Here is a 27,660-nt window from a genome sequence, read left to right on the forward strand (position 1 = left end):
TTGATTGCTCACACAAGATCTTGCGCTGGCTATGTAGTTGTCAGTAAGTTCCGAAATGATATATTCCAGTGGTCACATTAAAAACATTTCCTGGTCATTCAATTCTTAAAGCTGTTTTGCCATTCAGTTAGATTGTTGTCTGATCTGTCCTTGCATCTGCCTGTTTTGGTTCTGTAAGCCTTAGTACTTGTGACCAACAAAATTCTATTAATCTCTGTTTTGAAATTTTTAGCTGTTATACTTCCTTAGCAACTTTTTAGCAGTTGTCTTGTACCAAAAATCTTCCTTCAGATTCTAACACTTTTGTGATTCTGTGAAGGAATATAGTTAACTTTGCAATTGAGGATACTTCAGAATCTACACTCAACTCAGTACTGTATTTGGTATTATTGATCAATAATGGAACTGCCACCTCAGATTAGGATATTGAACAAATGCTGTTACAAAAGCCAAAATAATTTAGGCTGTTGGTCAATACACCATTGAGCTCAACCATCAACACCAGAGAATAGTAAGTTAGATTACTAGTTTAGATATTTTCAAGTCAACATGTTCAGAGATGTTTTGACACACCTCTGAAGCAGGTGGAACTTAAACCTGGGTCTCCTGGCTCTGAGGTAGGGATGCCAGCATTGTGTTAAAGAACCCCTAGATCATTGGAGTTAGCTAATTTTAGCCAAAGCAGCAGTTGGGATACTAATTAAATTTTATGAGCAAGAGATTAAGATCATTTAAGGCTACAATTCCTAATTATTATTCTGCTGGAATCTTCCCTCAGCCTGAGCCAGTGCCAATTGTAGAGGAAAGATGAGCAGAAAAGTAGTTTGTTTGGGTTAAATCTTACCGAATATTTTCTCAATATTTGATTTTTTTTCCCATTTGGAGGTGTTAAGCTCCTGTTGGTTCTTGGTTTAGCCTTATTAACAACTTTGAGTTGTGGGTGAGCAGGAACAATCTGGACTGAACTAACACCAGCTGATACACCTGACACTTTAAATGTACAGTTAAAGGTTTAAAGCCACAAAACCGTTTTCATATCCTGAACACATAGGGATTTCTCAGTGAAATCCAGAATGTGCTAACTGCACATACTGAGAAACAGCAGTTAAGAATATTAGAATATCACTGCAGTGACTATTTTAGGTAATTCAAGACAAGCTTTAGGAATGCATTACCTTGCCTAGTGCCTAAAGCAAATTTGTATGCTTCCACTTTTCTGAAATTCAGCAACAATAACTTTATTTAATACCTTTTTAAATAATTAACTATCTCCAGGCACTTTACAAGAGTGTATTAAAACAAAGTATGATACTGAACCACATCAGGATATATTAGGTCAGATGACTAAAAGAGATATGTTTTAAGGAGTTTTTCAAAGGCAGAGAGATGTAGGGAGGTAGTACCAAAACCTGGGGCCTGGGCACCGAAGACACTGCCACCAATGGTGCAGTAAATATAATGGAAATGCACAAGATATGAATTAGATGAGTGCAGAATCTCAGAAGGTTGGAAGAGATTGGCTTCTGCCTGAAATGTTGATTCTCCTGCTCCTCGGATGCTGCCTGACCTGCTGTGCTTTTCCAGCACCACACTCTCGACAGAGATTAGAGGTACGGTAGGGCTAGGTCATGGAGGCATTTGAAACGAAACAAAAATCAAAATTTAATGTTAATTATATTTTTACAACTTGAGTAATCACTGTTATGATTAGAAAATTAACACACAATTACAGTGTTAAAACAGATAGTTTGCTCAAGCCAGTCTGGTGCTGTTTAATCTCTACCTGAGCTGTAGATCTTATTCCTCTTGCCTACTCTTTCCATGTTCCTTTTTTATCAACAACTAAGAACAGTCACTCGAAGTAGTCTCTGTTTCAAGCACAAACGTGCATTCCATAGAATCTCAACCTTTTATTACCAAAATAAAGTTTTTTCCTGTTCTGTCCCAAAGATCTACTCAGATCTTCTGTGTCCTGCTTAGTCTTTGCATTAGGCTGGCAATTAATGATCCAATGCTGGCATTTAGATAAATAGAAAATAAATCTCGTGATGATATAATTAATATTCCTCTTTCAGCCAGCAGAACAGAGTCACTGGCCACTTTTGTCTTTTGTTCTGTGTGGAGCCTTGTAGTGCATAAATAGACTCTGTATTTGCCTACACATCATTGTCTGCCCAGCTGAATGTTTTATTGGATGTGAAGGATATTGGGATGAGTTGAGAACATGATGAGGCTGTATTTGAGTGCACATACTCTTGCTTTCTTGCCATCCCCGAAGAGAATGTTGTTCCTTGCAGATGAGAATCTGAATTAGATGAGAAACTTTGGATTAAAATGCCTGATAAGTGAAAGCAGTTAATGAATGTCGCTCGCTGTTCAGTAACAGACTATAGAGAAAGGAACTAATTAATATAGAACTGTTCAAAGGAATTTGTCTGGAAAGGGAGAGTAGTTATTTTGGATAACTTTAATTGTCCTAAATGAAATTGGATTGCTTTATCTGTCCTCCTTAAAGTGAAATACGGATGGTGATTATGTCAGATGGGGCAGTAAATATATGGAATGCTTCATATGATTTGTATTTGGCATTCACTGTAATATGCGATGTAAAGTTATGGGATCAGCCATAATCTGATTGAATATTGACAGACTCATGATGGGCTGAATGCTCCTCAGTGTATTTCTTCTATTTTCCTGTGATGTTGGGATCACTTCTAGACTATCAAATTGTAATATCCAGCTGAATAGATAGCTGGGATTTTATGCTGAGGTGTTGAACATATTGGTGGCATTTTGACTAGGTGGAAACAGTGGTGTGGAAGAAATAGCAATCTGCCAGGAAGAGCTCATTGAGAAATTGGACTACTTGAATCCTGAAGCTCTCAGACACCTTGCGACAATGTTCCAACTGCAAATTCTCACATGACGTATTTATCAGCATAGAAATAACAAATGAAATGAATTAGTCGGGTTAGGCTGTGGGGTCGTGTATCACCCTAAAGACTGGAGAAGCACAAAATTCAGAGCAATGTTGATGGAATTCTGCACTGTTGAAAGAGCCATCTTTTGAATTAGATGTTAAACTGAGACCGTGTCTGCCCTCTCTGGTAAATGTACTATTCTATAGTATTGTTGGAAGAAGAGTTAAGGACTTTGCTTATTGTCTTAACAGAATTCTTTTTAAATTGATATCACTGAAACTGTTGATTAGGTCATCACCACATTGCTGTTTATTGGTGCTTGCTGTGGACAAATTCACTGACATTTTTACTACATTTCAGCAGTGTGTATAGACTACGTCCAGTGTTTTTGGCGATCCAATATAATTGTAGACTGGTTATTTAAAAAGACCAGCTAACACAATGTATAACTAATTTTGAAACACCATAACTTCAGGAGAAAAACAGAAATTGCTGGAAAAACCCAGCAGGTCCAGCAGCATCTGTAGAGAGAAAGCAGAGTTAATGTTTTGGGTCCAGAGACCCTTCTTCTTAACTTCAAAGCATCCTGGGTTTGAACCCTTTGTTGCTGTAGTGTATGTAAGCTTTTGGCTGATCAACAAATCAGATGTTGGGATTTATTTAAAGCAGGAATGAGAACTGTCAATGTAGTTAGCATAGATGCATTTAAGGGAAAGCTAGATAAGTATTCGTGGAAGAAATAAGTAGAAGGATATGCTGGCAAAGTGAAATAAAGTGGGCGATGGCTCATGTGGAGCTTAAATGCTGCCGTAGACCCGTTTCCATTGCTATTTGTGTTTACTTCTGACCAGTTTCCATATTGTATGTTTTTATAAATCTTATGCATTGTAATACATCATTGGCTGTGAAGCACTTTAGGACAACATGAGGTTGTGAAGGACTGAAAATATTTAAAAATTCTTTGCTGTAACTATCTAACTCATTATGTATTGAGAGTGATCTTCACATTTAAGGTTCTAAAGAATGGTGTAATCCATGGCAAGCTTGTTTATAGATTAGTTTCTGTTGGTGAGATGAGTTTGGTAATCAGCCTTCACACTGATCAGTGATCGATCTCAGGACCTGCTTTGAGCATTTCCCCTGCATGGCATCATACCTGAAGGGGACAAGTCATATTCAAAAGTAATGCCACATCCATGTTCCTAACATGATACCATAAGAGATCTGTTGCTACATTTTATTATGACTTCAGGATTTGACTGCTCAACTTGACTGTCATACAGGTCGTTCTGTTATAATGCGACAGTTGCATTCCTCCCCAAGCCTGTGCTATGGAAACTGCTATAGAAAATGGCGCTGTAGAAAATTGCTATAGAAACTCGCTATACCCGTTCAGTAGAAAGTTTGTGTTGTCCAGACATCGTTCACAATCTGTCAATCACTTTATAGCCAATTCACGTAGATGAAACGTGCATTATACCAGAATGACTCTTAGTTTATAATGGTATTCAATATCACTGCTGCCATGAAATCACTCTTGGGTGGCATAAACCTCTATATTGTTAACTGGTTGCCATTCATTACCAACGATATTTTGATTTTGTTGTGGAGGCTGTGAATTGGATAACTGCAACAAACTGCTCCTTTTAGCTCCAGGATGAGCAACAAAGTGCCCAAATAATTCATTCTGGATTGCACCTGTTAGTATTTCTTACCAGTTTCAGAGAGCTGGAGGCATCATGAGTGCAATATCAAAAGTTAATAGCAAGCTGTGGCAAGAAACAATACACTTATATTGGTAACATGCATTTTCTGCCATTTTCCAGAGCCACAGAAATTGGCCAGGCCTATAAATTGCATTTAATACTGCAAAATGTAATTGGTTAGGTAATGTTGAAGGATGGGTAAGAATACTTGGCAGGCAGGGGCGGAGTGCTGTTGTGGGCAGATGAATATTGCTACTGATTGGAATTTGAACAATCAGTTCACCATTTAGTAACCAAAATGTTTGAATTCACAATTAATATTTAGACCCAGATATGAAAGGACAGAAATAAATTGATCTTAAATCAACTGCTGTTAATAAGGAAAACTTGTATTGTTTGGCTCACCTACCTTATAAGAACCATAGCAAAATATGAACCATTCAGATGAGCCTCTGATCCGAGGCTATGCTTAATTAACCTTAGTTGAAAGAATTAATAAGTGATGTTAGGAATTCATTGCTATTAAGATGCATGGAAGGATAAACTTTGTTCATGGACCAAATTTACTTTTAAGATACCAACCTGGAGTGAGCAACACTAATGTGTAAATAAATAGAGTTTAAAAGTCGCAAGTTAAAGTGTGATGCTAAGTAACTGTCCTGTGTTATTTCAAAATGCAGCCACTTAGCTCAAGTGAATTGTTACATGTCCAGTAATGGCTTATAGATGGCACGTAAATAATAGTTATTATAAATCAAATTTGTTTTATTGTAGAATTATCAAGAATATCTCAAATTACACCAATTCGTCAAACAGCATTGTTTACTTTAAGTCCTGTCTCTTATAACCTTATCCCATTTCCAGGTAGTTACCCAATTGATTTGAACAAATTTTACAGTCTGTGCCTTGTATCTATCATCTTGTGGTAAAGCATTGTGTTGTCCCCCACCTCTAGTTGGAAACATTTCTTCTGCTTGTCCCCCTTGTTTTTTTTTTCCAAAAGTTTGCAAAAGAAAACTAAAATAAGACCCAAGTATAAACATTGATATACAGTTAAATCTTAAATAAATGATCACCAAAATCTATCAAACAAGAAAACAGAAATACCAAGAGGAAAAAAAAGACAAAACTCAACTAACTACACATCTAACTTAAAACTAACCAGAGTCTATCATTAAAATTCTTACATTATTCAAGAGAAAAAAAAATCCAACGGATAACACATAAATTGAGCAGTGATATACCTGCTCGGAATGTGTTAACATCAGATCACGACAAAACCCGTATTTATCCAAAACATCCCGAGCATAGAGCATATAAAATTCACAAAAATAAAAGCTCTTTAGTACATTCAGATCAATATAATAAAAAAACCCATTTCTAAATAGTAAAAAAAAGTATAAAACTTATTTAAATGGAAATCTTCCCCCTTATTCCCAGGGGGCATCACTTCCTTTCCAAAAAACCCATCATAACCTCTCCCAACCAGTGCCCCACCCTTGACCCAGGCACCCCACGATAGGATAAAGAAAATTCAAGTATACTACTGAACTAGAACTAACAGTGAGTACCCTATCTCCCACCCACACCAACACCTGGATATATTTGGTAATGTTAATACCATATATGAACATATATGACTATAAAATTACAGTCTCAGCAAATAATAATTAAATATATTAATACAAAATAACAGGGGAAAACAACCCCACTCCCAAGGACAAACATAAAATAAGATAAGGTAGCCACCTTTCCCCCCCCCCCCCCCCAATCTACATTAACTAGACCCCCTGGCCTATATATACATAAATTTTAAAAAGTGGGGAAAGGAAATCACTAAGTAAAGGATGAATAAATAAGTCCTTCTTCCCACCCCTCGGAGATAATATTAAACAGTAAGATAATGAAAGGAAAAAAAAGGGGGGGTAGACCGGGGTGGGGGTAGGGCAAAACAACATCAATTAACTCTTATAGTTTGTCTAAGAGAGTCCAAAAGTTCCTTGGCCTTCTCCGGTGATCCGAAGTTAAACACGGACCCTTCATGGCTAAAGCGTAGTATAACTGGGTAGCGCGAGGAGTATTGAATGTTTAAATCCCATAAACACTTCTTTGCTTCATCAAATGCCTTCCTCTTTCGAACCAAAGCTGGGGAGAAGTCCTGAAATAACATAATCTTGGATCCTTTATGAATCATGACTTGTGGATCTTTCCCAAGATTTCTGGAGGCTTCCAAAAGCATCTGCCTCACCTTATAGCTCTGCAGCCGGAACAGGACTGGGTGGGGGCGCTGGTTCGAGCCGGGCCCGCGTATTGCGACCTGGTAGGCCTATTCTACCCTCACCTGGCCTGATCCAGCCTTCAGATTCAATAACTGTAGAAGCCACTGTTCAAGGAACCTTGTAAGCTGGCCTTCTTCTTCCTGTTCAGGAAGGCCCAGCAAACGAATTTTTTTTGACGACCTTGATTCTGCAATGGCCTCGGAGGTCGTGGGCTTTAGCTCCGCCCCTCCGACTTGGCATTCAATTTCTTCAATGTTTCTGCCGTGCTTTTGTAGCGCGGCCGAGAGTGAATTCCACCGACTTCGGGACTCTTCTATGAAAGCATCGATCTTCGCGTTGAGTTTGGAGATTATTTCCGCGAGGCTCACCACCGTAGGTAAGTCCCCCGGGGCGGCTGCAGACGCCTCTGCTGCAGCTGGGGAGGGTGGGGGAGGGGCGCCTGCCTGCTGAAAACTGCAGGCTCTTTCCCCCCCTAGTCATTTTTACAGGAGACTGAACTGTATAAATTTAGTACTAAACCACTAATTACATTAAATAAAAACTATTTTTAGTTGATTTGGTGAGTGTGGTGGGGGAGGGTGGCCCACTTTGCCTAGGCCTTGAGAGGAGCACTATAGACTTAGACTTGCTGAGTCGCCGCCATCTTGGATCTCCCCGTCCCCCTTGTTTTAATGTTTAAACAGTTTGCTAAAATCTATTGCTGCTTGAAATCTTTCTCACGATTGAAAACCTTGATTACATCCTACTCTGCCACCTTCACTAGTTCCAGTAGGATGATTTTTTGGCCTCTGTTTTCTTCTTAATGGTGACTGAATCTTGTTACTTTAGTGAAACTTTTCCCTTTCCATGCTTCCAATCCCCTTTCTACACCTAGTGCTACACATGCTACTGCAGTTATTGCTAAACCATTGATTTAAATTTAACATTACTTCCTTGTTTTTAAACTCTATGTTCTTGCTGTAGCTGCTTAACAACGCTATTCTGATAGTAGAGATTATAGACCTTGCCTTCACGGTAACACATTATCTTGATGGGAGGAAATCAAATTGTGACCTCTACAGTAACAGACCAACCTATTGTGGGGATCTAGATTCTGGTCTGCATCGTAACAATATCTGATAAACATTTGGATCGTGGCCTCCAAAGCTGACCAAATGTCACCATATCAAGTAATATTTTGTATTTTATGAAGAAAACAGTGGGAAAATCTCTGATTCATTTCCCAGTCTATTGTGTGACAGCTGATCTCAGCAGTGCTAAAATTGGTCTTCATGTCCACTGAGGTTAAGGAGGGAAAATGAACCTAGATATTGTCCTTGATCACAAGGTGGTGGCCCAGCTGTGAAGTGTGCTTGTGTACTGGGAGTCAGATCCATCTGCACTGACTAGCTGATCGAAGGTTTGCTCATAAATGGTTGGCTGAGACTTGTTTATTGGAGGTGGCTGGTGCCTGTGGAACCACAACCCAATAGCAGTGAATAAGAGAAAAGAAACATGAAAATTTGAGAAATTTAAAAAAACTGCCAATTGTTGGATGTAAGAATGGTGTGATTCTGTTCAAGCACACTACGTTCTAAAGCAGCAGTATGAGGGGGGTAGGAAGGTTTCTATGCGCTAAAGTGGTGGGCAACTGTTTATATGTTCAGTGGTTTCATTCCATCCTGCACTTAATCAGCTTTTTATCAGGTTCTGTAAGGATGTGAAGTAAACAACAGTGATACATCAAGTATGTTTGGGGGAAGTGTGTAGAATAATAATTTATGTTTGTAAGGCAATGACCACAGAAGACAACTATAGCAGTAGAATAAGCAATATTTTCTTTTAATTTTGTATTTTACACTTCTCTCCAGTAAGTTTGTTGAATGTTTGAATTGCTTGAGTGAAGTTGTTTAAAGTCGAGATACCTTTGACCTCAACTTGAAGCCAAGATAAGGGTCATACTTTTGTGTCCTGCATATACAAGCACCGCCCCTTTTGAAAGTTCAACAATGTAATTTTGTTTATGATTCTTCAGCAATGGCATCTCTGTTCTATCTTTTGCAGTATTCTGAGAAAGGTGGATGAATTCAGTCAGTTTGACCTCAGAATTTTACTGTTAGCAGTTGCCTGGAACAGTGTAATTTTTTTTTCTTCCAGTTAAAAATCCACTTCTGGTGAAGGTAAACTCATTTTGAAGATATTTCCTAACATCATTGAACAGGTTGATTAGGACACACCTCTGGAGCAGGTGGGACTTGAACACAGATCTCTGGTTTCAGAGGTAGGGGCACTACCGCTGCACCACAAGAACCAGCAACTCATTTGAATTGTCTAAATCCTTCAGAAGAAAGAATTTCATTCCAGCCCACTAAATCTTTTAATCATCATAAGCACCTCAACTAAATCACCCTTAATCCTCTGGACTGTAGAGGCTATGAAACTTGCCCTCAATTTAACCTTTTTAGCCCCAGTATCATTTTGGAAAATCAGTTGGGAATTGTTTAGCAGTATTCGTGTGACCTTCATATGCAGAAACATTGCTGTATATTGGAGAGTGCTTGTGCTTTTTTTTGAACAGTGTAGGCGCCATCAGACTTTGTTAGTTGTCCCATGTGGAGCTGCTTTTCACAGTTAAGGCTGCGTACTGAGTAATGTGGCTGACAAGTTTTCAGTGCAAGTGTTCCATCTGCCAAATTGCGATGAGTTCATTAACAGTTTTGTTGAATTTCACCAAGCCTTGCCAAAAGCTGGTTTATCAAGAACTGAAAATGTTGTCATTTAGTTTCTCTTAAGTATTTTCTATGTATCATTTAATCCATTTCAAATTTAGAAATTGTATGCCCTCCTCAGTTTCACACCCAATTGTTACTTATAGCCAGGAATTTCTGATTTTAAATAATGAACAGCATTACCTTTAAACTACTTGTCAGGAAGTGACATTGTTGTGATCTGTCTGCCCTTTTTCATCCCTTGGTATCCTTCCTTCTCCCGACCCCTCCAAAAAAAGTGTCACCAGCACAATAAGCATTTTGTTGTTTGGGAAACAGGAAAAGTTCAGCAGTACACATCACTTTCTTGCTCCATCCTAAAATGGCTCCTTCTTGTCTCATTTTCAAAGCAGTTGAAAGTTGTTCTGGATTCAGAGCAATTTATTTCTGATCCAAGTTCAAAAATACATATGTAGAACATTTTAAAAATGAAAGATCTCCTATTTCAGACAGAGATGAGATTTGCTTTGAGGGTTATGTGTCTGTGGAACTCTTCCAGAAGATGGTAGAGGCGGGGTCTTGAATATTTGTATGATGGGATAAATAAATTCTTGACCAACATGAGACTCAAAAGGGAATTGGGGGAGGCAGCCAAGCATATTTGAGGTCAAAATAAGACCAGCTTGGTCTTAATTGAATCACGATTTTAAAAAACAGCTAAGAGGCCTTCTCCTGATTCACATGTTTACACCTAGACCATCAACATGGGAGCAGGAACAAGCTATTATTCAGCCCATTGAGACTGCTGTGACACTCAGTAACATCATGGCTGATCTGATGATCTCAAATCCACTTTCCAGTCTTTCTCCACAACTCTCAATTCCCTTACTGATTAAAAATCTGTCTATCTCAGCTTTGAATATACTTAACAACCCAGCCTCTACAGCCCTCTGTGATAAAGAATTCCACAAATTCATTGTTCTCTGAGAGGAAATTCCACCCATCTCTGACTTAAATTATTCAGAGATGATGCCCTGTGATCTAGACTCTCCCACAAGGGGAAGCAACCACTTTGCATCTAACCTGTCAAATCCCCTAAGAATCTTGTATTTTTCAATTAGGTCACCTCTCATTTTTCTAAACACCAATGAGTACAAGGTAAAAACAATGACTGCAGATGCTGGAAACCAGATCTGGATTAGAGTGGTGCTGGAAAAACACAGTTCTGGCAGCATCCAAGGAGCAGGAAAATTGATGTTTCGGGCAAAAGTACTTCAGGTATTCCTGATGAAGGGCTTTTGCCTGAAACGTCGATTTTCCTGCATCAATGAGTACAAGCCTAATTTGCTCAACCTCACCTCATAAGACAGTCCCTGCATACTGGGATCAGTCTAATGAACCTTCTCTGGACTGTTTCCAATGCCAGTATATCTTACCTCAGATAAGGGACCCAGAACTGCTCTAAGTATTCCAGCTGAGGTCTGACTAGTGCCTTGCATAGTTTCAGCAAATCTTGCTTGTTTTTAAACTCATTCCCCATTAAATAAATGCCAACATTCTATTGCCTTCCCTATTACCTGCTGAATTTGTGTGCTATCTTTTTGAAATTAATGCATGAGGACTCCCAGATCCCTCCATGCTGTAGCTTTCTGTAATACTTCTGAATTTAATTAATATTCAGCTCCTCTATTATGCCTACCAAAATGCATAACCTTACATTTTCCCACATTACATTCCATCTACCAGGTTTTTGCCGATTTGCTTAACATATCGATATCCCTCTGTACAGTTTGCCATCCTCACCACCTGCCTTTCCACTTATTTTTGGTGTCAACCGCAAACTCAGCTACAGCATTTCACCTTCATCATCCAAGTTGGTAACATATTATAAATAATTGTGGCCCCAGCACTGATCTCTGGGGCACTCCACTAGTTAGAGATGACAGACTTGAAAATGCCCTCCTTCTCACAACTCTATCTTCTATATATTGCTAATCAATGGGTTCAGAGATGTTATGACACACTTCTGGAGCAGTTAGGATCTGAACACAGGCCTCCTTGATTAGAGGTAGGGACAATACCACTGTGCTAGAAGAACCCTTTTCTGTTTTTTAGTTAGTTAGCTATTCTCTATCCATGCTAGTTTACTACCTCACACACTTAGGGTCTAACCTTATTAAGTAGCCTATCAAATTCCTTCTGAAAATCCAAAAGTGTTACATCCACTATTTCCCCTTTATCTATTCTGCTTGTTACTTCCTCAAAGGTTTCTCGTAAGTTTGTCAGACATGACTTTCCCTTCATGAAGCCATGCTACTGTGCTTGATCATAGATTGTAATTCTAAATGCTCTGTTATTACATCATTTAACATTTTACCAACAACAGACATTAAGCTAACTGGCCTATATTCACCTGTTTATTTTTGACTCCTTCCCTTTCTAAATAAAGTTATATTGGCAATTTTCCAATCCTCCAGGACTTTTCTAAAATTGAAGGATTCTTGGAAAGTTACAGCCAGTGGATCTGTGCTCTTGAGACAATTCTATTAATATCCAAGGATGCATCCCACCATATCCAGGGAACTTACTGGCTTTTAGGCCCATTATTTTCCCTAGAACATTTCCTCTAATGATAGCCATTGTGTGTTTTTTCCCTCTAAGTACCTAACAGTAATTGGATTAGCTGTTTCACTTTTGTGCTTGTGTGATTTGCGCAGTCATGTTCCACACATCCTTTCTTCCTTTTGATATATTAATTTTTTGTACTTCCTCACATGAGCATTATCAGATTCTTATTGATTTCAGTTATTGCATCCCCAGGCGCATTCTCATTTCTCACTCTTCATATTGCCTTCATTCTTCTCTCAGCATTTGAGAGAGTAAGAACGTTTCATTTGTAGAGCATCTTTCGGCATCAGAGAGTATCCCAAAGCACTTCACAGGCAGTGAAACATTTCTGAAATGTGGTAGCCAGTTTTCACAAATGCTACCACAAATGATTTGATGTAACAGTTAATCTGTTTTAGGAATTGTTGGTTAAGAACAGCAACCGGTCTCTGTTTAATGTCTTACTTCAAAGATGGCACCCCTGATAATGCAGCACTCCCTTAGTTTTTTGTTGAAGTGTCTCTTTAGATCATTCTTCAGCCCGCAACCATCTAATTACATTCCAGAGTGCATCCACTGTCAGTGCTGACACCCAGGAAGAACAGAAGGCTGGGAGAGGTGGGAATTCGTTGACAAAGATCAAGTTAGAACAGGCAATGATATGGTTGATTTTAAATAATAGGAGTGTGTTACCATTGGACTGAGGCCTTCTGATTCTTTGATTATTGACTGCTTGTTTTATGTTGTGTGTCTAGTTGTTATCTAATTCTGTCCACTTCCCAATTGGTTTCTGTACCTGTGACACTGGGCTTCACGTAATCTCTGTTGGAGTAAATATTATCCTGGGTTCAAGCCCATTTGCAGAAGAAACTATAACGTTTTTTGATCTTTCAGACCCAGTTACTTACTGTGGTACTAGATTACTGCTAATTCAACACAGATTGGCAATCTGATTCAGAGGCTAAAAAGGCTGGCTGTTTTGGTGGCTTTGATTCCAGTTAAAATTGGATCAGTAAAACAAAAAGAAATTTTGTTCCATCACCAACTACTGTTGATCTTTTCACGTGACTGAGTGTAATCATGGGATGTCATCCCAAAACACTGGCAACAATGGATTCCTACGTATTAAAGTTAAGTAGTTCTGACCATTGTAGAATTTGGATATTGAGTGGACCATTTTCCTGAAAAATAATTGACTTCTCATCAGACTTATGAGCAGAGTGGAAATACTCATGATAGAAATCTGAACTGCCCCAACTTCCTCCATTTTCCTCTGAAACCCTTACTTGCTCAATAAAAACAGAAAGGACTGTGGATACTGTAAATCAGAAATCAAAACAGAAATTGCGAGAAAAGTTCAACGGGCGTGGCAGCATCTATGGAGAGGAATCAGAGTTAACATTTCTGGTTGAGTGACCCTTCCTCAGAAATTGGTTAGTGCTACCCTGTTGCTTGAGGCAAACTGCTTCACTTGTATTTCCTCAGAGAAAGGCTCCCTTATGACATCTGACCATTCATTAGGTGAGCATCATTGTGCTCTTGGTAAAAGAAAGGGTGTCTTGTTGCTCCCTGAGCTCTCAGCCAAGGTACAAGGCACTGTAACATTGAGCCATCTTGTCAGACAAGAATATCTCATTGTTTGCAGTTTCTGTACAGCCCTTGATCTGGAACTCTGGCTGGATGAGTGTACAGACAGGCTGTAGACGTTTAACATAACATTTTTGTGTTCTCAATAACCCTGTTTTTAAAGTCTGAGTTTAGGATATCAGCAATGAAGGAAGTGATTTTATTGTCTAAGTTATAAAACTCCACATAAATTAGGTATGTTAGTTGCTTTTGTATGTAAAATCAGCACTGCAGTTGATATTGTGAAAATTCAACAGAATATTTTTAATTGATTTTGGGCTGGGCAATCGTCGCAAAGCTGTATTTATTAATCATTCCTAGTTTCCTTGAGGATATTGTGTCAATGTCTGAGAAGGATGGTATACAAATTGGAAGGATAATGGGTTTCCTTCTCTTTCATGAGTTGCACTGATGAGCCAGTTGATTTGCGGCACAGTCCAGCAGACTTTGAGCATTTCTTCTCATGCTGGCCCACAGATTTCATTATTTTTTGTTTTGTAGTTTGTCGGATTGGGGATATGAATTTATGTACTTTGTACTGCTAGTCCAGTTCAACAACTCTTCCAATTATGTGAGGAAAAAGAGGTATTGGAATGGGGTTGGAATTGATAGTCAGGCAGCATCCAAGGAGCAGGAGAGTCGACGTTTCGGACATGAGCCCTTCTTCAGGAAGCCCCTTCTTCAGGCTCATGCCCGAAACGTCAATTCTCCTGCTCCTTGGATGCTGCCTGACCTGCTGCGCTTTTCCAGCAACACATTTTCAGCTCTGATCTCCAGCATCTGCAGTCCTCACTTTCTCCTTGGAATTGATAGTATTTAGCATTGAGGGTGATGAAACAACAGTATCTTGCATTTATTAAGCACTTGTGTAACATATCAAGAAGGTTTATTATAGTCTGTCAAACTTCAACAAGAAGAGGGAGCAAGGAGTAAAAACTGAAAATGTGGTGAGAGAGTTTTAAGGAAGTGTTTGAAGGGAACAAGATGTAACATAATGAAGGGAATTAGGGAAGGAGTTCTATATTTTTGGGACTTGTACCACTGGTGGTAGGTATTACAGTTAACCAGAGTTGGGGAGAGGGACCGGGAGCTGGTGGAAATGCACTGATTCGGGGGGTGGGGTTGGTAATATGATCTAAACTGTTAATGAAAACAGAAGTGCCCCAACTCTCAAAATATTTTGTTATTCTATTAGAAACATTATGTCAGAAGGGGACAGCAGTGGAGATGCCATTCACGGGAAACCATCAGCAATCAGCAGATTTTTTACGCAGATTGGACAGGTAAGACATCATCCTTCTTTCCTCCCTCTTAAAACTCCAATTAGTTATTGAATGGGAGTGAACTCCACTTCTATCCATTTTGAGAATATCATTGAGAAATTTTTGGCACAAAAAATGTGCACTTTTGAGGCGTAGAGTCATACAGCACAGAAACAGACCCTTCAGACCAACCCATCCATGCCAACCAGGTTTCCCAAACTAAACTAGTCTCGTTTGCCTGCTTTTGTCCCATGCCCCTCTAAACCTTTCCTATTCAAGTACCTATCCAAATGATTTAAATCTTGTAACTGTACCTGCATTTACCACTTCCTCTGGCAGTCCATTTCATTTACGAACTACCCTGTGTGAAAAGGTTGCCCCTCAGGTCCCTTTTAAATCTTCCTTCTCTCACTTTAAAATTATGTCCTCTTGTTTCGAACTCCCTTACCATAGGGAAAAACCTTTCCTCTTCACTTTATCTATGTTCCTCATGATTTTATAAATCTCTAAGATCACCCCTCAAACTTCTACGCTCCAATGAACAAAATCCCAGCCTAGCCAGCCTCTACTTATATCTCAAACCCTCCAGTCCTGGCAACATCCTGGTAAATCTTTTCTGCACCCATTCCAATTTAATAATATCACTCCTATAACATGGTGACCAGAACTGCACACAGTATTCCAAAAGTGGCCTCACCAACATTTTGTACAAACACACCATGATGTCCCAGCTCCTATACTCAGTGACCTGAGCAAATATGCCAAATGCCTTCTTCACCACCCTATCTACCTGTGATGCAACTTTCAAGGAACTATGTACCTGAACCTCTAGGCCCCTCTGTTCAACAACATTTCCCAGGGTCCTGCCACTAACTGTGTAAGTTCTGCCCTTGTTCATCTTATCAAAATGCCTCACATTTATCTAAATTAAACTCCATCTGCCATGCCTCGGCCCATTGACCCAGTTATTTAAGATCCCATTGTACTCTTAGATAACCTCCTTCACTGTCTGCTATACCACCAGTTTTGGTGTTATCTGCAAACTTAATAACCATGCTTGCTATATTCTCATCCAAATCATTTATATAAATGAAAACCAACAGTGGATCCACCACCAGTTTCTGTGGAACACCGCCTGTCAGAGACCTCTAATCTGAAGAATAATCCTCCATCACCACCACGCTCTGTCGCCTACTGTCAAGCCAGTTTTGTATCAGTTTGGCAAGCTCTCCCTGGAACCCATGTGATCTAATTTTATTAACCAGTCTATCATATGGAACCTTGTCAAAGGCCTTGCTCAAGTCCATGTAGACAATGTCTAACACACTCTGCCCTCATCCATCTTCTTGGTCACATGCTCATAAAATTCAATCAAGTTTGAGATACATAATTTCCCACACACAAAGCCAAGCTGACTGTCCGTAATCAGTCCTTGCTTTTTCAAATTGCATGTAAATTTTGTCTCTCAGAATCCCCTGTAACAACTTATCCACAACTGACATTAGAATCATCGGTCTGTAGTTTCAAAGCTTCTCTTGGAGCCCTTCTTAAATAAAGGCACAACATTAGCCACTGTCCAGTCTTCTAGCACCTTACCTGTGGCTGTAGATGTTGCAATAATCTCTGCTAGCAGCCCTGGAATTTCTTCCCTAGCTTCCCACAATGTCCTGGGATACACTTTATCAGGACTTGGAGTTTTATCTACCTTTTTTCTTTTTAAGACCTCCAGCATCTCCTCTTCTCTAATGCGGACTGTTTTCAAGACATCAATATTTATCGCTGTGAGTTCCCTAGCTTCCATATCTTTCTCCACAGTAAATACTGACGTGAAATATTTGTGGTTGATGGTTCAGAGAAAGCATTTTTCTTAAACTTTCTGTAAAGAGGGCACAGATTCATCTTAGGGTATATTTCCACCATTAAATTCCTGTCATGCTGCTCACATAGTTATGTTGGCAAACTATTAGATTATAAAAGGAAAGTGAGGGAACACGGATCTCCCGGTTCTTACCTGATATCCATACAAACAACTTTCAGAAGGAATCTAAGACAAAACATAGAACAACTGCAGATGCTGGAGATCTGAAACAAAAAGAGAAATTGCTGGCAAAAGTCAGCAGGTCTGGTAGGATGTGTGGGAAGAAATCAGAGTCAATGTTTTGAGTTCAGTGACTTCTCTTCAGAACAATTCTGATGAAGCGTCACCAGACTTGAGACGTTAACTCTGTTTTCTTTCCACACGTGCATCCAGACCTGCTGATCTTTGCCTGAAATTTTTGTTTTTATTTCAGAAAGAATCCTTGTGTAACATTCTCCCCTTTTTTTCCCATTAGCTCAGTTTCCCGCAGATCGTTGTAGCAACTCAGCAGCTGTCCTAGGTCGAGATAAGTTAACACAACAGCTTCCTAGTTTGAAGATTGTTCCCTGATGGGGTAGTATATTAATCTGTTTAAAGGAAAGATCAACACAGTAGTAAATACTGAAATCTTTAAAAATGTTCTTTTGTAGATCTACCAGTCCTTCTTAGACAAGTCCACACCCTATGGCATTATGCGATGGATTGTAACATTTGTCTTTGGTGCAGTCTACATGATTAGAGTTTATATCCTGCAGGTGAGTATATGCCTGTGCTGTTACTGGGTGGCTGCAACAAAATCCATTTCATGTGATGCAGTTTCTTGCTTTGATCTTCAGAACAAATAATATGCATTGATGCACCTCAATAGGGTAAGCCTATTCAGGAGATCAAATGAGAAGTGGAAGAGTGAAGACAAATGGAATGTTTGCTAGAAATTGGACGACATTAGATCTAAAACTAGTCTACTATAATAATACTTGCCACATTCTCCAATTTATAGCTTTAAATTAAGGGGGGGTAGATATAGGACTGATGTTAGGGGTAGGTTCTTCACTCAGCGAGTCGTTAGTTCATGGAATGCCCTGCCAGTAACAGTGGTGGACTCTCCCTCTTTATGGGCATTTAAGAGGGCATTGGATAGGTATATGGAGGATAGTGGGTTAGTGTAGTTTAGGTGGGCTTGGATCGGCGCAACATCGAGGGCCCAAGGGCCTGTACTGCGCTGTATTCTTCTATGTTCTATGTTCTAACACTGTGGAGCAAACTTCTGCAAACAACCTTTTTCTTTTTGTTGAGATTTTGAGGAGGGGACACAGAATAAGGGACAAAGCAGTAGCATTATGCCCTCTGATTTTGTGGCTTTTGATTTTGCATCAAATCCAGATCAGACTAATGGAATGAGTTCCTGTGCCATAAAGTAAAAATGCCCCATTTCTTACCTATTGGCCCTGAACTGAGTGCAACATTGAGGTAACAAATAGAGGAAAAGCCAGTGAAGCAAACCAATTACCATTGTGTTTTGAGCATGGCACTGAACAAATCCTTACTAATTGGAGAATGTGGCAAGTATTATTATAGTAGACTAGTTTTAGATCTAATGTCGTCCAATTTCTAGCAAACATTCCATTTGTCTTCACTCTTCCACTTCTCATTTGATCTCCTGAATAGGCTTACCCTATTGAGGTGCATCAATGCATATTATTTGCACCTTTAGGAGTCTTCCCACATCCTGTACAAATTCAGACAGTAGATGTTTTGACTACACTGAACATCATGGTTGAATGCACATATCGTCCACCTACAGCAGTAATTTGTGGCTCTTTAGGAGCAAGAATTCTGAAGATTATTTCAGACATCATTTTAGTAAATCTATGCCACACAACCTCCAAGACTAATTTATTCTTCCTTGAGTGTGATGCATGGAATCAAAACTAGTACTCCACATCTGGTACTTTAATTTCCATATTCCATTTTCCTTTTGAATATGTTCTGTAGCTATCTGTGACATTTTAAAGATAGGTGTCTCTTAGAACACTGTCTGTTTTGATGCTAATTTGTGATTTTTTTTAATTGTTCAGGGATGGTACATTGTGACGTACGCCTTGGGGATTTACCACCTCAACCTCTTCATTGCTTTCCTGTCCCCAAAAGTTGACCCTTCACTAATGGAGGATTCAGGTATTGAGACTTCAGTGGTTTTTTGGGAGTTAACATGTCATCAATTTGCAGAATGCCAAGACCTTGTGAAATTGGATTTTCTAATTTAGAGGAGAATGATCAGAAAAATAATGATCAAATTCAATTTGTAGTTGTTGTGGAAACAGGATTGAGTGGGAAGGAGGGGCTTGATCTCAGTTGAATGGAGAAATGGATATTGCAAATAAAAGCAGCATGTAAAATTAAGCTATGATTAGTGAATTGGAAGAATGATTTAACAAACTTCCAGCTATCTAGAGATTAGAAAGATTTATTTCTGCCATATTGGAAATATGTGATTGAATAGTTGATGCTGAGTCTGTTAACACCTTTTGAATGCATTGTTGCAGTGTCCAAGCTGTACCTGAACCTGATATTTTAGCATTGTTGGAGGATCCATACAGTCTTTCCTTGCAACAAATACTGATCTTCCTTACGTCACTTACTGTTTTTTGTTTCCAATTTTCAGCGCTGAATATTTTGCTTTAATAAATGAATGAATTTTTTTTTTGCTTTGCCATTCCAGAATATTACAGCAGCAAAACAAGCCACTTAATTCTGATGGTGCCAGTGTTTTCCTCCATATGAGACACCAAATATAATCCAACTCCTATATTCACCATAGATTTTAACATTTCTGTTTTACTGTGTTCTGTTTCCATTTCATTGGTTGGTGGAATATGGAAAGATCAGAATTTATTACCCATGTTTAACCAGATGTTGGTGAAACACCTTGAACTCCTCCGATCCCGTGGTGTAAGTATTATTAGGAACTCCCAGGTTTTTGACCCAGTGACACAGAGAGAGTAGCAATATAGTTGCAAGTCAGGATGGTGTGTGACTTGAAGGGAAACTTGTAGGCCGTGGTGTTCCTATGCATCTGCTGCACTTGTTCTTTGAGATGGCCCATGTTGCAGGTGTGGGACGTGCTCTTGAAGAAGCCATGGTGCTTTGCTGCAGTGCATCTTGTAGATGGCACACACTGTAGCTGTAGTGCACTGGAGGATGGGCTGCCAAGTTCAGCACCTTTTTTTTTAAAAAGACTTCCCAGTCTCCCCTTCAGTAGTGGTTCATGGCTGAAAATTCTACATGCTAAGCATTCTCTGTAAAGGAAGTTTACCTCGTTATGTTGCGTTATGGAATATGGAGACCATGGTATAGGTCTGAAATGATTTAGTGAGGTCTGTGCGTTATGTGATGTGTCTATTTTTGTTTTGTCCTGTGAAGTGTTTTTAATTTAGTCCTTCCTGAAAGCCCCTATGTTTATCTGATCCTTCCTCCATGAGGGGTGGTCAGGCTAAGCATCGAAAGTTAGATATTGAAATTGGTGTTGTCATAGTGATTCATGGAGATGTGGATATTGTTAAGTTTTCTGTGTGACTTGCAGCGGTTCTGGCTTGCATTTTCCCAAGGTTGACTGCACATCACTGAAAATTTTAGGTGGTTCTATCAGGAAGGAGATGTACATTTATTGCAAATCCAATGATTCTCTGGGCAATGTGTATTTGAGAACTGCAGAGTCTTGTATGTTGATGCTGAGGCTGTCACAGATGGCAGGTTGTCAGCAGAAGTATTCTTTTAATGGCTTGCTGCTGTTTGTGTGCACCACTGAATGGGTCTCCGTGTGTGTGTGTGTGGGTAATAATTACAACTGCAAAAGAAATGTCAAATTTAATCAATGAGCTTTACTTGACTGACTGATTTGATGCTGTCAGTGTGCAGCAATTACACTGTCAGTGAACAGGGGCTCCCCTTGGGCCCAGAGCTCATGTAGTAGGGAAGATGCAATTATTAATTTAGGTTTGATTATGTTTTTACATCCATTATTCCTTTGTCAATGCTTTCACCTGACACTGTTGCTCTGACTAATAATCCGTACTTAGTCTTCTGGGTGCACAATAGGAATTTAATTTTACAAGACAGTGGGATTCACCTGAAGATTCTGCATTATTATGGTTATTGGGTCACATGTGCAAAACCCAATCTTTTTCCTCCAACTGCAGATTCCAGCCAGTCTATGCCATTGGGCAGTGAGAGGCATTCCATGCAGTGTCAGACATTCAACCAGATAATCAGATATGACCTCCCTATCACAAACCCATGCTGACTGTCTCTGATCAATTCACATTGATGCAAGTGCACGGTCAGTCTATCTTTGATAGATTCCAATAAAATCAAAGAGTGACTCTACCTACTTAGTAATTAGAAATTGGACACAGATCTCATGTCTAAAAGGTACAGGTAAGATTAACAGTCTGTTTGCGTTGATAGTTTTCACAGCCACAGAAACAAATTTAAATTACTTGTATATCATTTTTTAAAAATCAAAACGTAATGTACTGAACTTTATACAGTAACATAATATTTTCTAAGCTGCTGTGTGATTTGGTTAACACAAGAATTGGTGGTCGAGAGTGTGGTGCTGGAAAAGCACAGCAGGTCAGGAAGCATCCAAGGAGCAGGAGTATTGACGCTTCAGGCATAACGCCCGAAGAAGGGCTTTTGCCCAAAATGTCAAAATTCTGCTCTGCTGTGCTTTTCCAGCACCACACTCTCAACTCTGATCTCCAGCATCTGCAGTCCTCACTTTCTCCTACAAGAACCAGTGGTGTCAAGGAGACAAGGTCAGTGTCTGAATTTCACTTTGTGGGATCTTGCTGTGCACAATTCAGCTACCGTGTTCCCTATAATAAAATGGTGACTACACTTCAAAAGTACCTCATTGGCTGTAGAGCATTTTGTGACCTTCTGAAGTTGTGAAAGTGCGATGTGTGTTAAAGTTCTTTCTTTGTGTGAGACTACTGTGTTGTGACTGTATTAATGTTACTCCTCTCTCTTTCCCAGATGATGGACCTGCTTTACCAACAAAGCAAAATGAGGAATTTAGACCATTTATAAGAAGGCTGCCAGAGTTCAAGTTCTGGTAAGTCATTTGGAGACTGGATCATCCTTCACTGTGACTGCACCATGAAATTCAAAACTCTGTAATGCAAACCCATCCTCCATGGTATCTGGAGCTTGCTTTTTTCACTGCTGCGAGTGAGTTGACAAAAGAACATGGATCAAGCGTGATGGAGTTATTAGATTTATTTTGAACGTGCATTGCCTGACTTTTGACAGCTAGCCAGAGATGTACAGTGCTCTGCTTGTGTTATGATGTTCTGCATTTGTAATTTAAGCACGCTGACACACTTAGCTGGCCCATTGTGTTTATAATGGCAAGTGAGGTGATAGTACTGGATGTAGTTTGATATGCTCACAAAAAGAATTCTTATTACTTTGCACAGGAAGAAAGTGCCATTTTGCAGTTTAAAATAATTACCAGCTGTGACCAAAAGTCTGGCTCAGTTAATTATTGAAGGGGAGGAGACAGAGGGATTTCGGAAGAGAATTCCATGGTTTAAGATCTGCACATCAGATTCAGCCTGACACTATTGTTTTAAAGCATGAAGGAGACTGGACAGGAGTAGGGAATTTATATCATAGAATCCCTGCAGTGTGGAAGCAACCATTTGGCCTATCAAGTCCGCACCGACCCTCCGAAGATCATCTCACCCTGACCTACTGAAAATAAGACCTAAGTGTAAAATGGTTGCTATGTTTGTCCATACAACAGCAGTCTTCCGTCTCAAAATAGTTCATTATATCTGTTCTGAAGAATTGTCATATGATTCAAAAAGGTCTAAATATGGACTTGAGATATTAACTGTTTTCAACTCTCCAGGGATACTGCCAAACCTGCTGAGTTTCTCCAGTATGTTCTATGTTTGTTTCAGATTTCCAGCATCTAATCTTTAGCTTTCATTATATAAGAAGTTACTTTAAATGTTTCTTGATGGGTGTGTAAATGCAAGGTTTCTTTCACAGTATATTCAAATGATGACAACTGGAGAATGCTGGCCGTTGTCTTCTGCAAAGCTAATATCCATGTTTGAAAGAATGAGGGGTGGGAAAGATGGTTATTCAACTGGCATTGTCTCCTCACCAACTATCTAACCAATACTTAATGTATATTTCCTAGATCTAGGGCCTAGGCAGCCAAGTTGGAGAAGCTCAGAAGTCAAACGACACTAGGTTATAGTCCAACAGGTTCATGTGAAACCACGAGCTTTCACCTGACGAAGGGGAAATGCTCCACAAGCTTGGGATTTCAAATAAACCTGTTGGACTATAACCTGGTATCGTCTGACTTCTGACCTTGTCCACCCCAGTCCAACACCGGCTCCTCCACATCATCATTAGGAGATGGGAGGACAATGGACACCTGGGTGTTAAAATCTGTTGCAAGGCACTAATTATCTCGCTCTTCTTACTTTTATATATTTAAAATCATATTCACCAGAAGCGTCTCCTGGAACCACAAAGTATATTGTAATGGGTAATTTGGTCAGGATTGCCTTCTATTCAATGACTTGATGCAGAATTATATCACAGCTACAGCAGTCTCTCAGAAAGGTGGAGGTGTCAATGGGAAGGAGAAAAACACGAAAAGTGATCATCACACAACATAAATTTCGTGAAGAATTTAAAGGTCAGCTGAATCCATCTAAATCACCATGTAAAAGTGCTTCTTGTGGCCAATTGAGAATCAAAACTTTAAAAAAAAAACTCCATCAGCTAAACTTCAATTTCCACCATTAATGTTTCCAGGAAAAATAAGCAGATCTTTTATAATAAATTTCTTTCAAAGGTGCTGCTGAACGACCCAGGAACCTTTCTAAAAAGATTAAATTTTATATTAGCTTATCTCTGAAACACCTCCTGAGGATATCAGCCAATTACATTTTAAGTGGAGCGACTGTTTTATGGGATCAAGAGTGCAGATATTTTGCATAGTAAGATCCCACTAATAGTAATAAGATGAAATATCAATTACATCTATTTTGGTGATGTCACCTGAAAGGAATGTTGTGCCAGGATAGATGGATTAGTCTTTGCTGTTAAACAGGCACAGTAGGATTTTAGCGTCGTCTTGAATATTATCCGGAGTCAAATAGAGTTCTTAGTTTAATGAGTCTTAATCAGATGGACTTTCAATGCAGCTGTGGTACTTCATTAGAGCCAGGCATTAGATTGTGCGCTTAAACACTAAAATTATGAAAGAATGCTGCAATCAAGAATAATATTAAGCTTGGCTTTTAAATAAAATATAAGGTCTTGGCAGCGGAAGCTAGGATTGAGGGAGATGAAGAGATCCACTACTTTTAAAATACTGGGGAAGAAAGAGTTCTTGTAGAGATAACCCTCTTAGATTTACAGTCAGTTGCTGAAGATTGGACTTAACTGTGCAGCTACTGATAGCTTTAATAATGTCCTGGAATGGTTGGAGCACAGACAATTCAGCCAATTAAGCCTTTTTTAAAAAAAAAGTTGACCTATTTTCCTGTTCAGAGATGTTATTATACACCTCTGGGGTGTGTGGGACTTGAGCCGGGGCCTCCCGCTTCAAGGATCAGGTTTCCACACTGTAGAGATTCGAAGATACTTTTGCACCACAAGAAGGTCTCTCAATTCAGTGTATTCTAGCTCGCTCTCCCTGCAGTCCTGCAATAAATTTTCCATCAAATACATTGTAAATTGCTTTTTGAAGGCCATGACCTAATCTGCTTCTCCACCTTTTTAGACTCTATTCACTTCCTTTATTTTGAAGGAAAATGTTTTTCTCATGATGCCTTTGGTTCATTTACCAGCCATCGTGAGTCTGCATTCTCTAATTCTAGAACCTTCCACCACTGGGAGTAATTTTTCTCTACCTCCTCGATCCAAGTCACTCCAAGATGTTTAACTCCTCTATTCGATTTCCTCTTGGCCAACTCTACTCTGATTTGCAGTGATTTAATTATTGAAAGTAGAAAGTAGTTAATCCATGCTGCTTGGGAGATCTTGGGTTTGATTCTCAGCCCAATCTGAAATCTTGATCTCAGCTGAGATAGTAGTGAGGGCATTACCATGAAGAGGCAGATTAAGGTAAATCCATCAATCCAAGTATTCATTGATGAGGGGCAAAAAATAATTAGTTAAGATGCTGGATTTTTCTGAATTTCCAGTGAGTCGTGGACATGCTTGTATATTGGAAGAGAGAAGATTCATGTGTGGCTAGGATTTCCCTTGTGGTCAAAAAGTTTACTGACACTTGCTACCGAGATTTATGCATACAGAATAGCGATTTGGAGGTTGATTGGCTGGTACAGATTTAGATAAACCAAACAGTCATTGTGCTGAAAAGATTTTATGGGATGAAAATGGCCAATGAAACATGATAACTGACCTTTTTTTGTCTATATTTGCTTTCAGGCACTCTGCCACAAAAGGAATAATAGTAGCCATGGTTTGCACATTTTTCGATGCCTTCAATGTACCTGTTTTCTGGCCAATCTTGGTCATGTACTTCATTATGCTATTCTGCATTACCATGAAGAGGCAGATTAAGGTAAATCCAATCGATTGTGAAACACAATGCTTTACAGATAGAACAAAGATATATAATTCGAACCTAACCTTAAATCTACCATGTAAGCAACATAGTAATGAGCAGAGTGTGAAATCTGTACTTCATAAGGGTTCCAACGTCTTTCTTGGCAAAATTGATGTCAGTTGCAGTTTTTTATTGCTGTTCTGCGATGCACACCAATAACTATGTCAGTGCTGGTTACTGAACAGCTTGGGTGGAAAAAATCCCAAGCTGTAGGTTGTGCAGGTCCCAATTCAAATAATTGAAATATTTTCAAATAGCTCCAAGTCGGCGATAAATGAAACACTAACAATTCAGCATAAATGTAATGTTGGCTTTGAGCCATGTTGTTGGGTCAAAGAGTATTTGTATCATCGATAGTCACAGGTAAGGTGCCGGAAGACTGGAGGTTGGCAAACGTGGTGCCACTGTTTAAGAAGGGTAGTAAGGACAAGCCAGGGAACTATAGACCAGTGAGCCTGATGGTGGTGGGCATGTTGTTCGATGGAATCCTGAGGGACAGGATGTACATGTACTTGGAAAGGCAGGGATTGATTCAGGATAGTCAACATGGCTTTGTGCGTGGGAAACCATGTCTCACAAACTTGATTGAGTTTTTTGAAGAAGTAACAAAGAGGATTGATGAGGGCAGAGCAGCAGATGTGATCTATTTGGAATTTAGTAAGGCGTTTGACAAGGTTCCCCATGGGAGACTGGTTAGCAAGGTTAGATCTCACAGAATACAGAACTGGCTCAAAGGTAGAAGACAGAGGGTGGTGGTGGAGGGTTGGTTTTCAGACTGGAGGCCTGACCAGTGGAGTGCCACAAGGATCAATGCTGGGTCCTCTAATCTTTTGTCATTTACATAAATGATTTGGATGCGAGCGTAAGAGGTACAGTTAGTAAGTTTGCAGATGATACCAAAATTGGAGATGTAATGGACAGCGAAGGTTACCTCAGATTACAACAGGATCTTGACCAGATGGGCCAATGGGCTGAGAAGTGGCAGATGGAGTTTAATTCAGATAAATGCGAGGTGCTGCATTTTGGGAAAGCAAATCTTAGCAGGACTTATACACTTAATGGTAAGGTCCTAGGGAGTGTTGCTGAACAAAGAGATCTTAGAGTGCTGGTTCATTGCTCCTTGAAAGTGGAGTCGCAGGGAGATAGGATAGTGAAGAAGGCGTTTAGTATGCTTTCTTTTATTGGTCAGAGTATTGAGTACAGGGGTTGGGAGGTCATGTTGCAGCTATACAGGACATCGGTTAGGCCACTGTTGGAATATTGCATGCAACTCTGGTCTTCCTATCGAAAACATATTGTGAAACTTGAAAGGGTTCAGAAAAGGATGTTGCCAGGATTGGAGGTTTTGAGCTATAGGGAGAGGCTGAAGAGGCTGGGGCTGTTTTCCCTGGAGCGTGGGAGGCTGAGGGGTGACCTTATAGAGGTTTACAAAATCATGAGGGGCATGGATCGGATGAATAGACAAAATCTATTCCCTGTGATGGGGGAGTCTAGAACTCGAGGGCATAGGTTTAGGGTGAGAGGAGAAAGATCAAAAAGAGACCTAGGGGGCAACGTTTTCATGCAGAGGGTGGTACGTGTATGGCATGAGCTGCCAGAGGACGTGGTGGAGGCTGGTACAATTGCAACATTTAAAAGGCATTTGGATGGGTATATGAATAGGAAGGGTTTGGAGGGAAAAGGGCCGGGTGCTGGCAGGTGGGACTAGATTGAGTCGGGATATCTGGTCGGCATGGATGGGTTGGACCAAAGATGCTATACATCTCTATGACTCTATTAGGTCGTGTGAGACAGAAAGCCATTAGTCAATGCCTCAGACTTTGCTGAGCTTGGTACAGCTGTCTCATCTTAGTAATTAGCCCTGTTTCTGGGAATAAAAAAACAGCTTGGACTCCCAATGCTGAATGCCATCAACTAACTAGGGATCCAGTGATATCCTGCAAAGTCAAGTGCTGACAGCAGCCACTGCCATGGGTCACATAATGAGAGAAAGATAAACAGATAACCATATTCCCGTTGATAGTGCTGAGTATGAAACTGTAT

At 39.7% G+C, this 27,660-nt stretch overlaps 1 protein-coding gene across 2 annotated transcripts in view; it reads left to right on the top strand.

The window, feature by feature from the left end:
* The window catches only part of rer1 (retention in endoplasmic reticulum sorting receptor 1), a 46,267-nt gene that overhangs the window by 14,597 nt on the left and 4,010 nt on the right, over positions 1–27,660 (top strand). For both annotated transcript variants that reach the window (XM_087980393.1, XM_043676020.2), the window contains 5 exons: positions 15,022–15,109; positions 17,597–17,701; positions 19,025–19,124; positions 21,987–22,065; positions 25,437–25,572. In XM_087980393.1, the coding sequence (XP_087836519.1) occupies positions 15,029–15,109; positions 17,597–17,701; positions 19,025–19,124; positions 21,987–22,065; positions 25,437–25,572 (501 nt within the window). In that variant the 5' untranslated portion in view covers positions 15,022–15,028. The remainder of the gene's footprint in view (positions 1–15,021; positions 15,110–17,596; positions 17,702–19,024; positions 19,125–21,986; positions 22,066–25,436; positions 25,573–27,660) is intronic.

This window comes from Chiloscyllium plagiosum, unplaced genomic scaffold, assembly GCF_037043375.1.
Source record: "Chiloscyllium plagiosum isolate Xiang-an unplaced genomic scaffold, Cpla_swu_hap1 HiC_scaffold_37, whole genome shotgun sequence".
NCBI lineage: Eukaryota > Metazoa > Chordata > Chondrichthyes > Orectolobiformes > Hemiscylliidae > Chiloscyllium > Chiloscyllium plagiosum.